This window comes from Phyllobates terribilis, unplaced genomic scaffold (assembly GCF_046119375.1).
Source record: "Phyllobates terribilis strain yellow unplaced genomic scaffold, ASM4611937v1 Scaffold_7__3_contigs__length_470593459, whole genome shotgun sequence".
NCBI lineage: Eukaryota > Metazoa > Chordata > Amphibia > Anura > Dendrobatidae > Phyllobates > Phyllobates terribilis.
This window is the reverse complement of record NW_027362767.1, coordinates 411772372-411787618: the sequence shown is the minus strand read 5'-3', so window position 1 is coordinate 411787618 and position 15247 is coordinate 411772372. Positions and strand designations below refer to the sequence as shown.

The 15247-nt window shown below is 45.8% G+C and overlaps 1 protein-coding gene across 1 annotated transcript; it reads right to left on the bottom strand.

Annotated features, from left to right (window-relative positions):
- Positions 1–4064: 4064 nt before the first annotated feature.
- Positions 4065–15036, bottom strand: LOC141153285 (CD59 glycoprotein-like). Its single transcript, XM_073637995.1, has 3 exons — positions 14582–15036; positions 7262–7366; positions 4065–5800 (listed from the first exon to the last, which is right to left on the bottom strand). Exons 1-3 carry the CDS (start codon positions 14631–14633, stop codon positions 5646–5648), a joined length of 312 nt encoding a protein of 103 aa, XP_073494096.1. The 5' UTR covers positions 14634–15036; the 3' UTR covers positions 4065–5645.
- Between the last annotated feature and the right edge of the window lie 211 nt (positions 15037–15247).

Here is a 15247-nt window from a genome sequence, read left to right as displayed (position 1 = left end):
GTACTTCTCTTAAGTAGAGATAGACTTCTACTTACCTTGGGGCTTCAGCCACACACTGACTCACTTCTTGATAAAATCTCTTCTATATAACCTCCTCTTGGTCACTGCATTAACAGAGCCATCAGATGGTCACAGTTAATATTGCAGTAACACAATATACATTCGATTACGCACATACAAGAGAGATCAGTGAACACATTTCCATATAAGTCACACAAGTCTTTTACATCAGCTGGAAATAACATATACAATCATCCACCTAAGATTGCCTGTGAGAAGACGCTGCTTCTACTGCACTCATTCGTACTGGCTGATCTGTACAGTAGAAGGAATTACTCTACCACCACAGTGCAACCAGATCCAAGTGAGTTACTGAGCATGTGTGACCACCCACCCTGGGCACATTAGATGGATGTTCTGACCAAGGGGTGCCATAAAAAGTACATAACACTAATATCTTCACACATGATTCCACCTATAGTTGTGTCTGGAAGCAGTGAGTGACAGTTCTGCCACCCAATCTAGAACACGGGCATGCTGAGCTGTCAGTGTGTTGAGTGACAGTTCAGCCGTCCAATCAGGGCCGCGTTCATGCCGGGGCTTCCTCCATGTGTCTGATATTCGAGTTACTACCTGGCTATTTAGCTGGCTCTCTGCCTCCAATTAGTTCCAGTTGTCGCTTTGCTTAAATGGTGTGCGCTTGCTCTATTCTCTGTGTTTATGTATTTGATCTTTGCTGCCCGACCTTAGACCTTGCCTTTGACTATCTGTTTGCTTTACCCTTTTGTCTTGATCAGCGACCTTTCCCGGAATTCTGACCTCTGACTGTAACCTGACTAAAGGCCCCCGTCACACATAACGAGATCGCTAGCGAGATCGTTAGTGCATCACGGTTTTGGGATCGCCGGAGAGTCGTTTCGTGATCGCTGGGGAGCTGTCAAACATGCAGAACTTCCCAACGATTTCGGCCACCCCAGCGATCTAACTAACGATCTAGGTGGTCGTTGGGACGTTTTCACACAGCAGCTATTTCAACGATCCACACGTTGATAGGGACTGTACTGTGTCACAAAGGCGTGCATAAAATCACTTTTCCGCGCCCCCTCTTCTCCGATTGGTGGACGCTACTGCGTTCTGATTGGGAGGCCTTGGTTTAACATCGCTACTGCGTCTCCGGTCAGATGGGATCGCTACTGCGTCTCCGGTCAGACAGGAACACTGGTGTGTGCATTGTTCCTGTACAGATGTATGGATGTCCATATATTTATATGAATATATATATAGAGATGTAAATGGCCATTTATGTCTATGCATATCTGTATGTTTGAGAGTATGTACAGTACAGACCAAAAGTTTGGACACACCTTCTCATTTAAAGATTTTTCTGTATTTTCATAACTTTGAAAATTGTACATTCACACTGAAGGCATCAAAACTATGAATTAACACATGTGGAATTATATACTTAACAAAAAAGTGTGAAACAACTGAAAATATGTCTTATATTCTAGGTTCTTCAAAGTAGCCACCTTTTGCTTTGATGACGGCTTTGCACACTCTTGCCATTCTCTTGATGAGCTTCAAGAGGTAGTCACCGGAAATGGTTTTCACTTCACAGGTGTGCTCTGTCAGGTTTAAGAAGTGGGATTTCTTGCCTTATAAATGGGGTTGGGACCATCAGTTGTGTTGTGCAGAACTCTGGTGGATACACAGCTGATAGTCCTACTGAATAGACTGTTAGAATTTGTATTATGGCAAGAAAAAAGCAGCTAAGTAAAGAAAAACGAGTGGCCATCATTACTTTAAGAATTGAAGGTCAGTCAGTCCGAAAAATTGGGCAAACTTTGAAAGTGTCCCCAAGTGCAGTTGCAAAAACCATCAAGCGCTACAAAGAAACTGGTTCACATGAGGACCGCCCCAGGAAAGGAAGACCAAGAGTCACCTCTGCTTCTGAGGATAAGTTTATCCAAGTCACCAGCCTCACAAAGTGCAGGTTAACAGCAGCTCAGAGTAGAGACCAGGTCATTGCCACACAGATTTCTAGCAGCAGACACATCTCTTCAACAACTGTTAAGAGGAGACTTTGTGCAGCAGGCCTTCATGGTAAAATAGCTGCTAGGAAACCACTGCTAAGGACAGGCAACAAGCAGAAGAGACTTATTTGGGCTAAAGAACACAAGGAATGGACATCAGACTAGTGGAAATCTGTGTTTTGGTCTGATGAGTCCAAATTTGAGATCTTTGGTTCCAACCACCGTGTCTTTGTGTGACGCAGAAAAGGTGAACAAATGGACTCTACATGCCTGGTTCCCACCATGAAGCATGGAGGAGGAGGTGTGATGGTGTGGGGGGGCTTTGCTGGTGACACTGTTGGGGATTTATTCAAAATTGAAGGCATACTGAACCAGCATGGCTACCACAGCATCTTGCAGCGGCATGCTATTCCATCCGGTTTGCGTTTAGTTGGACCATTATTTATTTTTCAATAGGACTATGACCCCAAACATACCTCCAGGCTGTGTAAGGGCTATTTGACCCAGAAGGAGAGTGATGGGGTGCTACGCCAGATGACCTGGCCTCCACAGTCACCAGACCTGAACCCAATCGAGATGGTTTGGGGTGAGCTGGCCACAGAGTGAAGGCAAAAGGGCCAACAAGTGCTAAGCATCTCTGGGAACTCCTTCAAGATTGTTGGAAGACCATTTCTGGTGACTACCTCTTGAAGCTCATCAAGAGAATGCCAAGAGTGTGCAAAGCAGTCATCAAAGCAAAAGGTGGCTACTTTGAAGAACCTAGAATGTAAGACATATTTTCAGTGTTTCACACTTTTTTGTTAAGTATATAATTCCACATGTGTTAATTCATAGTTTTGATGCCTTCAGTGTGAATGTACAATTTTCAAAGTCATGAAAATACAGAAAAATCTTTAAATGAGAAGGTGTGTCCAAACTTTTGGTCTGTACTGTATGTGTATATATAGTTATCTGTATACGTATGTGTATATGAGTGTGTGTGTATATATTTATGTGCTTAAAAATATGTATGAGTACATGGATGAATCTGTTTACATACGAGTACACGAATGTATATGCGTGTATGTATGTGTGTATGTATGTATCTGTATACGCATGTGTATACATATATATATATGGACTGCTTACTGCGGTGACTACTGCTACTACTGAAAGAATGAGAAACAAAGCTTTTGCATAGTAGAACACACAGTTTATTAGACACATCAGTACAGAAATGTCAGTAGCCAAGCCCTCCCTCCCTGAAGAGCAATGATAGCAGATAATTGGTAGATGTCCTATAAATGAATTAAAAATTAAAACTCATTTAAGACCCAAAACAATACCTACCTCGTTAAAGATGTCTGATTTCTTCAAAGTGGAGTCACAGCCGGAGAACACTGGTGGGATCCGAAAAACAAGGACGCTGTAGCGACCACCAATCGGGGACGAGGGGCGCGGAAAAGTCCAATTTATGCACGCCTACATGTCTCAGTTCTGAATCGCTAACGAGGTCGTTGATAAGGTGTCAAATACAGCGATGCACACTGCCCAGCGGGAGCGCAACGACCCAGGAATGGTCCAGGAAGCTTTGTAACGATCAGCGATCTCACAGCAGGGGCCTGATCGTTGCTACCTGTCAGACATAACGAGATCGCTAGCAAGATCGCTATTGCGTCAGGAAAACCGTGACGTATCAACGATCTCGCTAGCGATCTCGTTATGTGTGATGGGGCCTTAAGCCTTTTCCTTATCTCTTTGTTTATGACGAACCGTCTTGGTATCTGACCCCGGACCTCTTGACTACCCAGCCTCATGGCTTGTCCAGGAGGAATGACTAGCATCACAATATTTTTATGAGTACAATTGAATACTTAAATTTGGTGATATTTTCATGTGGAACCTTTAAAATAACAGAACACACATAGCATCTGGATTCTATACACATTTATTGTGTATTGATTTTTAGGAACATGAAAGGAAATGATTTTTCTAGGGCAGGACAATATGTCTTCACAATATACAGATTATTAGTATTTTACATTTGCAGGTGATGGATGACAGAGCACATCAGACCTAATCAGAACATTATTCTTTCTTTGTCGCTGGTCCTGGTTGACCCGCGCCGATCTTGGATGCAGCGGTGAGTTGATGATGTCACATTTACGTTGGTGATGTTCCATCCATAGTGAGGTGTCTGCTATAATTTGGCACCTCAGTAACATTGCTTGGTGCTACTACATTCATTAGATCAATGGGGCCCCGTTCCTGATTACTCAGATCAGCAATACTTGATAACTATGTCTTCCCTGTTAGACAAGTATATTGCGCAGCACCACTAGGAGAGGTGGCCGGTTAATGCTATACATTGGAGGAGTAGGGCCTGTGATTGACATGTTTCAATAGGGCATGAGTCTGTGCCATCACAACTGGACCATTTCTTGGGAGACTGGGCCACTTCTAGAGAGCCATTACAAAGATGTTTCAATGGGGCATTGGGCTTTTCATTACTTGGTAGGAAAATGTCTGTTTCTTGGAAGACTGTGCTATTTCTGAAAATCTCCTGACTGAGATGTTTCATCGGGGTATGAGGTTGTGCCATTTTTTGGCAGGAACTTGACCGAACTTGGGAGAATGAGATTGTGCAATTTCTGGAGAGCATGGTGGGTCTGGGATGTTTTCTGGGGGCAGAGGACTGCATTGTTTCTTGGGAACATAAGTCGGTGCTATTTCTTGGTGACATAGTTGGGTCAAGGGATACATCTTAGGCCGTTATAACGTAGTGAGTTGGCCACCACTAACTTAGGTCCCTTTTAATTATATGAACCTTTCATTAGGTTTCTCCATACTAATCTGCTGCCACCTCAGTGCCAAGTCGTTAAACAGCTTTCTAACTGTGTCCTTGTATAGGTTACCGTACAACATACCATCATTGTATTTTCATATGGCACCGGACATGTATAAATGCTGAACCCGCTCATATTCGGACCCCCACCGTTTTTGGCGCTTCTGGACAGCCTTATAATTCAGCCCCTTTTCCCGTGATTGATATGGATGACGTCCCCTATGTCATCCAAATCTAAATGTAAACCTTCCACCGGTTCAGGGCAGGGGAACAAATCAACTAGGCACATGCTGTAGTATCAGGCTGGCAGGAGGCAGTGAGGATAGTCCGAGACCCCCTGTCAGACCAATGATTTCCATACCACATGGGACACGTATAAAGTGATTGGTGTTAGTGGTAAATGGTATGACAGGCAGCAGTGGTGATACGCAAACACATTTAGAAATCTGTTTAAAGGGATGGTAGCAGTTTAGTATGGGGAAACTTTTGACAGGCTCCCTTTAAGGCAACATGAAACAAGAGAACTGTTCGGTCATTTTGCATCAGCAGCCGACATAGAGTTTTCGTTAGCAGAATTCCACAAACACATTGTATTTGCAAGTTAATAATCTCAGAAACAGAATCAAACCCAATATTAGTGGGATTTCCTGAGTGATGGACAGGAGCGCTTCCAGAAATGTCCAGAAAACAGATGTTTGGTCCTTCAGCAGACAATCAAATGGAAATATAACTGCACCCTCTAACAATAACCCATCGCTCCCCGAGACTTCTCCATATCTATATTTTGATCAATAGACCATTGCCATCCACAGGATCACCAGAGCCGTGACCCCCAGAAGCTTAGACATCTTAGGGTTGATTGCCGAGTTGCAAAGATCAGTTTTGCAGCATTTAAAACCTGCAAAGTTGCATTCATAGCTGGGTCCGCATCGTCGGTAATATTCTGCAACAGAGATGTCAGGTTTGTCAATTATGGAACAAAGCAACAAGATGTTTGTAAGAGAATAAAGCGGATCTGACAGCAGATTTCACAACACAAACTGCTTACATTATTAAATAGATCCCTTAGACCTGATGGGACTGGTGTACTTATTTTGAAAATCCATATCAGAATGGCTGTATAATACTTTTTGAAGGTTAAATCTCAATCTTCTCCCACCTAAGATGATTGTCAGCTCCTCTGTGTTCCTCCTACCTGCTGCTGATGAATCTCCACCCAAATATCCTGACTTACAGCTCCTCAATGTCCCTCCTCCCTGGTGCTGCTGAATATCCACCTAACCTGATTGACATCTCCTCAGTGACCCTCCTCCCTCCTGCTGAATCTCCATCCTAACCTGATTGACGGCTCCTTAGTTCCCCTCCTATCTGCTGTTAATGAATCTCCACCCAAATATCCTGACTTACAGTTCCTCAGTGTCCCTCCTCCTCCCTGCTGCTGCTGAATCTCCACCTAACCTGATTGACAACTTTTCAATGTCCCTCCTTCCTGCTGCTGAATCACCTAACCTGATTGACAGCTCCTCAATTTCCCTCCTGTCTGCTGCTGCTGAATGTGCAACTAACCTGATTGACAGCTCCCCCATGTCCCTCCTCCTTGCTGCTGAGATCTCGCACCGCTCAGTACAAGCTGCAACTATCAATCAGGCTGGGTGAGGGAGACAGAATACACTTGGGCTCATGAGCTTCTTCACCTTTTCGGTGGTCTCATAAATTGCATGATACTGTCAATTAAAAAAAAGCTGCATTCTTAGAAGTCAAAAGCCACATTTCACCTATCCACTGAACAGCCAGGACCTCCAGCAGACTCAGTAATGGAGGAGCCCAAGCTCCTGTTTCTCTCAAGCGTCCATCTAGGAGGAGTTTAAATACTACATGATCAATTGCTTCATTCAATGGCACTGTGCATAGAGAGGAAACAAGGTTGCTACATCAACATGGAAGTGGATTCTTTACTGTAAAAGCAGTGGCACTATGTAACATGGCAGGATGCTAATTCAATAGTAGTGCCATTAAATCTCTTCCTAGCTATTGTCCTATAGCTGTAAGGAATGGTGGACACTGGTCCAGTGGGTAGGTGATAATTGCTTCTGGTTGGAGTGCCCCTTGAAGTGTCTAAGGTCGATCTACCATGTCTCCTATGTGACGGGTAGAACTCAGACTTCAGAGAAGCTTCAGTAAGACCCTGTCTGCCATGAAAAACCATCACATCATGGACACATAGACACAGCGGGAGCTGTTGACCATAGTATATAAAGGGTTAAACAGCAGCTATGAAAGCTATCCTGGATTGTGGCAGAAACAATATATAACATAGCAAACCCCCATCTTGTACGGAGGGGGCTCCGCTCACGGATGTCACACGCAGCGGCGTCTACACTAACTACAATATATATTTACTTACCACCAAGTGCTGACCATTTCTGACAAACCTCATAAGGGGATCTGCAGGTGACCTGCTGCAACTTGCCACATTCCTCCGCACATTCATAACAATTCAGAGTGTCCCCTACAAGAGATAACAAGTCAGTACTACTACAGTACCACAACACAGTGCACACAGCAGTGTCATCTCCTCCTCACACTACTACACCATGACATGTATACACAGCACAGTGCACACAGCAGTGTCATCTCCTCCTCACACTACTACACCATGACATGCATACACAGCACAGTGCACACAGCAGTGTCATCTCCTCCTCACACTACTACACCATGACACGTATACACAGCACAGTGCACACAGCAGTGCCATCTCCTCCTCACACTACTACACCATGACATGCATACACAGCACAGTGCACACAGCAGTGTCATCTCCTCCTCACACTACTACACCATGACATGTATACACAGCACAGTGCACACAGCAGTGTCATCTCCTCCTCACACTACTACACCATGACATGCATACATAGCACAGTGCACACAGCAGTGTCATCTCCTCCTCACACTACTACACCATGACATGCATACACAGCACAGTGCACACAGCAGTGTCATCTCCTCCTCACACTACTACACCATGACACGTATACACAGCACAGTGCACACAGCAGTGCCATCTCCTCCTCACACTACTACACCATGACATGCATACACAGCACAGTGCACACAGCAGTGTCATCTCCTCCTCACACTACTACACCATGACATGTATACACAGCACAGTGCACACAGCAGTGTCATCTCCTCCTCACACTACTACACCATGACATGTATACACAGCACAGTGCACACAGCAGTGCCATCTCCTCACGCTACTACACCATGACATGTATACACAGCACAGTGCACACAGCAGTGTCATCTCCTCCTCACACTACTACACCATGGCATGTATACACAGCACAGTGCACACAGCAGTGTCATCTCCTCCTTACTCTACTACACCATGACACGTATACACAGCACAGTGCACACAGCAGTGTCATCTTCTCCTCACACTACTACACCATGACATGTATACAAAGCACAGTGCACACAGCAGTGTCATCTCCTCCTCACGCTACTACACCATGACATGTATACACAGCACAGTGCACACAGCAGTGTCATCTCCTCCTCACACTACTACACCATGACATGTATACACAGCACAGTGCACACAGCAGTGTCATCTCCTCACACTACTACACCATGACATGTATACACAGCACAGTGCACACAGCAGTGCCATCTCCTCACGCTACTACACCATGACATGTATACACAGCACAGTGCACACAGCAGTGTCATCTTCTCCTCACACTACTACACCATGACATGTATACAAAGCACAGTGCACACAGCAGTGTCATCTCCTCCTCACGCTACTACACCATGACATGTATACACAGCACAGTGCACACAGCAGTGTCATCTCCTCCTCACACTACTACACCATGACATGTATACACAGCACAGTGCACACACCAGTGTCATCTCCTCCTCACACTACTACACCATGACACGTATACACAGCACAGTGCACACAGCAGTGTCATCTCCTCCTCACACTACTACACCATGACATGTATACACAGCACAGTACATAGCAGTGTCATCTCCTCCTCACATTACTACACCATGACATGTATACACAGCACAGTGCACACAGCAGTGTCATCTCCTCCTCACACTACTACACCATGACACGTATACACAGCACAGAGCACACAGCAGTGTCATCTCCTCCTCACACTACTACACCATGACACGTATACACAGCACAGAGCACACAGCAGTGTCATCTCCTCCTCACACTACTACACCATGACACGTATACACAGCACAGTGCACACAGCAGTGTCATCTCCTCCTCACACTACTACACCATGACACGTATACACAGCACAGTGCACACAGCAGTGTCATCTCCTCCTCACACTACTACACCATGACATGTATACACAGCACAGTGCACACAGCATTGTCATCCCCTCCTCACACTACTACACCATGACATGTATACAAAGCACAGTGCACACAGCAGTGTCATCTCCTCCTCACACTACTACACCATGACATGTATACAAAGCACAGTGCACACAGCAGTGTCATCTCCTCCTCACACTACTACACCATGACATGTATACACAGCACAGTGCACACAGCAGTGTCATCTACTCCTCACACTACTACACCATGACCTGTATACACAGCACAGTGCACACAGCAGTGTCATCTCCTCCTCACACTACTACACCATGACATGTATACACAGCACAGTGCACACAGCAGTGTCATCTCCTCCTCACACTACTACACCATGACATGTATACACAGCACAGTGCACACAGCAGTGTCATCTCCTCCTCACACTACTACACCATGACATGCATACACAGCACAGTGCACACAGCAGTGTCATCTCCTCCTCACACTACTACACCATGACACGTATACACAGCACAGTGCACACAGCAATGCCATCTCCTCACGCTACTACACCATGACATGTATACACAGCACAGTGCACACAGCAGTGTCATCTCCTCCTCACACTACTACACCATGACCTGTATACACAGCACAGTGCACACACCAGTGTCATCTCCTCCTCACACTACTACACCATGACATGTATACACAGCACAGTGCACACAGCAGTGTCATCCCCTCCTCACACTACTACACCATGACATGTATACACAGCACAGTGCACACAGCAGTGTCATCTCCTCCTCACACTACTACACCATGACATGTATACACAGCACAGTGCACACACCAGTGTCATCTCCTCCTCACACTACTACACCATGACATGTATACACAGCACAGTGCACACAGCAGTGCCATCTCCTCACGCTACTACACCATGACATGTATACACAGCACAGTGCACACAGCAGTGTCATCTCCTCCTCACACTACTACACCATGACATGTATACACAGCACAGTGCACACAGCAGTGTCATCTCCTCCTTACTCTACTACACCATGACATGTATACACAGCACAGTGCACACAGCAGTGTCATCTCCTCCTTACTCTACTACACCATGACACGTATACACAGCACAGTGCACACAGCAGTGTCATCTTCTCCTCACACTACTACACCATGACATGTATACAAAGCACAGTGCACACAGCAGTGTCATCTCCTCCTCACGCTACTACACCATGACATGTATACACAGCACAGTGCACACAGCAGTGTCATCTCCTCCTCACACTACTACACCATGACATGTATACACAGCACAGTGCACACAGCAGTGTCATCTCCTCACACTACTACACCATGACATGTATACACAGCACAGTGCACACAGCAGTGCCATCTCCTCACGCTACTACACCATGACATGTATACACAGCACAGTGCACACAGCAGTGTCATCTCCTCCTCACACTACTACACCATGACATGTATACACAGCACAGTGCACACAGCAGTGTCATCTCCTCCTCACACTACTACACCATGACACGTATACACAGCACAGTGCACACAGCAGTGTCATCTCCTCTTCACACTACTACACCATGACATGTATACACAGCACAGTGCACACAGCAGTGTCATCTCCTCCTCACACTACTACACCATGACACGTATACACAGCACAGAGCACACAGCAGTGTCATCTCCTCCTCACACTACTACACCATGACACGTATACACAGCACAGTGCACACAGCAGTGTCATCTCCTCCTCACACTACTACACCATGACATGTATACACAGCACAGTACATAGCAGTGTCATCTCCTCCTCACATTACTACACCATGACATGTATACACAGCACAGTGCACACAGCAGTGTCATCTCCTCCTCACACTACTACACCATGACACGTATACACAGCACAGAGCACACAGCAGTGTCATCTCCTCCTCACACTACTACACCATGACACGTATACACAGCACAGAGCACACAGCAGTGTCATCTCCTCCTCACACTACTACACCATGACACGTATACACAGCACAGTGCACACAGCAGTGTCATCTCCTCCTCACACTACTACACCATGACACGTATACACAGCACAGTGCACACAGCAGTGTCATCTCCTCCTCACACTACTACACCATGACATGTATACACAGCACAGTGCACACAGCATTGTCATCCCCTCCTCACACTACTACACCATGACATGTATACAAAGCACAGTGCACACAGCAGTGTCATCTCCTCCTCACACTACTACACCATGACATGTATACAAAGCACAGTGCACACAGCAGTGTCATCTCCTCCTCACACTACTACACCATGACATGTATACACAGCACAGTGCACACAGCAGTGTCATCTCCTCCTCACACTACTACACCATGACCTGTATACACAGCACAGTGCACACAGCAGTGTCATCTCCTCCTCACACTACTACACCATGACATGTATACACAGCACAGTGCACACAGCAGTGCCATCTCCTCCTCACATTATATACACCATGACATGTATACACAGCACAGTGCACACAGCAGTGTCATCTCCTCCTCACACTACTACACCATGACATGTATACATAGCACAGTGCACACAACAGTGTCATCTCCTCCTCACACTACTACACCATGACATGTATACACAGCACAGTGCACACAGCAGTGTCATCTCCTCCTCGCACTACTACACCATGACATGTATACACAGCACAGTGCACACAGCAGTGTCATCTTCTCCTTACACTACTACACCATGACATGTATACACAGCACAGTGCACACAGCAGTGTCATCTCCTCCTCACACTACTACACCATGACATGTATACGCAGCACAGTGAGCAAAGCAGTGTCATCTCCTCCTCACACTACTACACCATGACATGTATACACAGCACAGTGCACACCGCATTGTCATCTCCTCCTCACACTACTACACCATGACATGCATATGCAGCACAGTGCACACAGCAGTGTCATCTCCTCCTCACACTACTACACCATGACATGTATACGCAGCACAGTGCACACAGCAGTGTCATCTCCTCCTCACACTACTACACCATGACCTATATACACAGCACAGTGCATACAGCAGTGTCATCTCCTCCTCACACTACTACACCATGACATGTATACACAGCACAGTGCACACAGCAGTGTCATCTCCTCCTCACACTACTATACCATGACATGTACACACAGCACAGTGCACACAGCAGTGCCATCTCCTCCTCACACTACTACACCATGACATGTATACACAGCACAGTGCACACAGCAGTGTCATCTCCTCCTCACACTACTACACCATGACGTGTATACACAGCACAGTGCACACAGCAGTGTCATCTCCTCCTCACACTACTACACCATGACATGTATACACAGCACAGTGCACAAAGCATTGTCATCTCCTCCTCACACTACTATACCATGACATGTATACACAGCACAGTGCACACAGCAGTGTCATCTCCTCCTCACACTACTACACCATGACATGTATACACAGCACAGTGCACAAAGCATTGTCATCTCCTCCTCACACTACTACACCATGACATGTATACACAGCACAGTGCACACAACAGTGTCATCTCCTCCTCACACTACTACACCATGACATGTATACACAGCACAGTGCACAAAGCATTGTCATCTCCTCCTCACACTACTACACCATGACATATATACACAGCACAGTGCACACAGCAGTGTCATCTCCTCCTCACACTACTACACCATGACATGTATACACAGCACAGTGCACACAGCAGTGTCATCTCCTCCTCCTACTACTACACCTTGACATGTATACACAGCACAGTGCACACAGCAGTGTCATCTCCTCCTCACACTACTACACCATGACATGTATACACAGCACAGTGCACACAGCAGTGTCATCTCCTCCTCACACTACTACACCATGACATATATACACAGCACAGTGCACACAGCAGTGTCATCTCCTCCTCACACTACTACACCATGACATGCATACACAGCACAGTGCACACAGCAGTGTCATCTCCTCCTCACACTACTACACCATGACATGTATATACAGCACAGTGCACAAAGCATTGTCATCTCCTCCTCACACTACTACACCATGACATGTATACACAGTATAGTGCACACAGCAGTGTCATCTCCTCCTCACACTACTACACCATGACATGTATACACAGCACAGTGCACACAGCAGTGTCATCTCCTCCTCACACTACTACACCATGACATGTATACACAGCACAGTGCACACAGCAGTGTCATCTCCTCATACTACTAAACCGTGACATGTATACACAGCACAGTGCACACAGCAGTGTCATCTCCTCATACTACTACACCGTGACATGTATACACAGCACAGTGCACACAGCAGTGTCATCTCCTCCTCACACTACTACACCATGACATGTATACACAGCACAGTGCACACAGCAGTGTCATCTTCTCCTCACACTACTACACCATGACATGTATACATAGCACAGTGCACACAGCAGTGTCATCTCCTCTTCACACTACTACACCATGACATGTATACACAGCACAGTGCACACAGCAGTGCCATCTCCTCCTCACACTACTGCACCATGACATGTATACGCAGCACAGTGCACACAGCAGTGTCATCCCCTCCTCACACTACTACACCATGACCTGTATACACAGCACAGTGCACACAGCAGTGTCATCTCCTCCTCACACTACTACACCATGACATGTATACACAGAACAGTGCACACAGCAGTGTCATCTCCTCCTCACACTACTACACCATGACATGTATACACAGCACAGTGCACACAGCAGTGTCATCTCCTCCTCACACTACTACACCATGACATGTATACACAGCACAGTGCACACAGCAGTGTCATCTCCTCCTCACACTACTACACCATGACATGTATACACAGAACAGTGCACACAGCAGTGTCATCTCCTCCTCACACTACTACACCATGACATGTATACACAGCACAGTGCACACAGCAGTGTCATCTCCTCCTCACACTACTACACCATGACATGTATACACAGCACAGTGCACACAGCAGTGTCATCTCCTCCTTCTACTACACCATGACATGTATACACAGCACAGTGCACACAGCAGTGTCATCTCCTCCTCACACTACTACACCATGACCTGTATACACAGCACAGTGCACACAGCAGTGTCATCTCCTCCTCACACTACTACACCATGACCTGTATACAGAGCACAGTGCGCACAGCAGTGTCATCTCCTCCTCACACTACTACACCATGACATGTATACAGAGCACAGTGCGCACTTACCTGTCTGGCTGTTTATTACAATTATAAGCACAAGTGAGATGATGGTGTTCATGGTTGTCGTTGTGTCTTCTCCTCACACTTTACCATTTCCTGGATCTTTATATTCAGCAGACACTCACAGTCATATTGCTAAACTTTTATTACCCATAATAGCATTTTTTTTTTTTACACCCAACAAAGTGGAAGTATGCGGAATAAGGATCTTTAGTGCAAGTTTGAAAATGATAGTCTATTAGCAACTTCTTTAATGTGGTTTTCTCAAGTTGTATCTTCAGGAGCGCACTGCTCCCCTGACTTCTGGTTTTCTGCTTGCTGGGAGCGGTGCGCTCTTAAATTGCAGACTTTCTTGTTTTTTAAACACCTTGCAATTTTACCCATTTATGAACTTGAGGAAAGGTAAAATAGAAACCAATTACTTTAAAGGGATTTTGCTGGATTGGACAGACATGGGTGCTTTCCATCAAGAACAGTACTGCACCTGTCCACAGTTTGTGTTCGATATTCCAGCTGAAATTCATTAAAATGATTGAGAATGAGCTGCAATACCACAAACAACCTGTGGGCAGATGTGGCGCTGTTTAAGGAGCCATGACTTTTTGATCATACGCAAACCCTGTAAAGTTTGGGAAAAAAGAATGTTTTTTTTGAGTAGGGGGGGGGGGGGGT

What these genes read in the sequence shown, in the direction of transcription:
- LOC141153285 (XM_073637995.1), bottom strand. Translation starts at nt 14,633, where the DNA reads ATGAACACCATCATCTCACTTGTGCTTATAATTGTAATAAACAGCCAG. An exon ending in TGTAATAAACAGCCAGACAG is followed by an intron (nt 7,367 to 14,581) that starts GTAAGTGCGCAC and finishes TATCTCTTGTAG; the next exon opens with GGGACACTCTGAATTGTTAT. An exon ending in GAAATGGTCAGCACTTGGTG is followed by an intron (nt 5,801 to 7,261) that starts GTAAGTAAATAT and finishes TCTCTGTTGCAG; the next exon opens with AATATTACCGACGATGCGGA.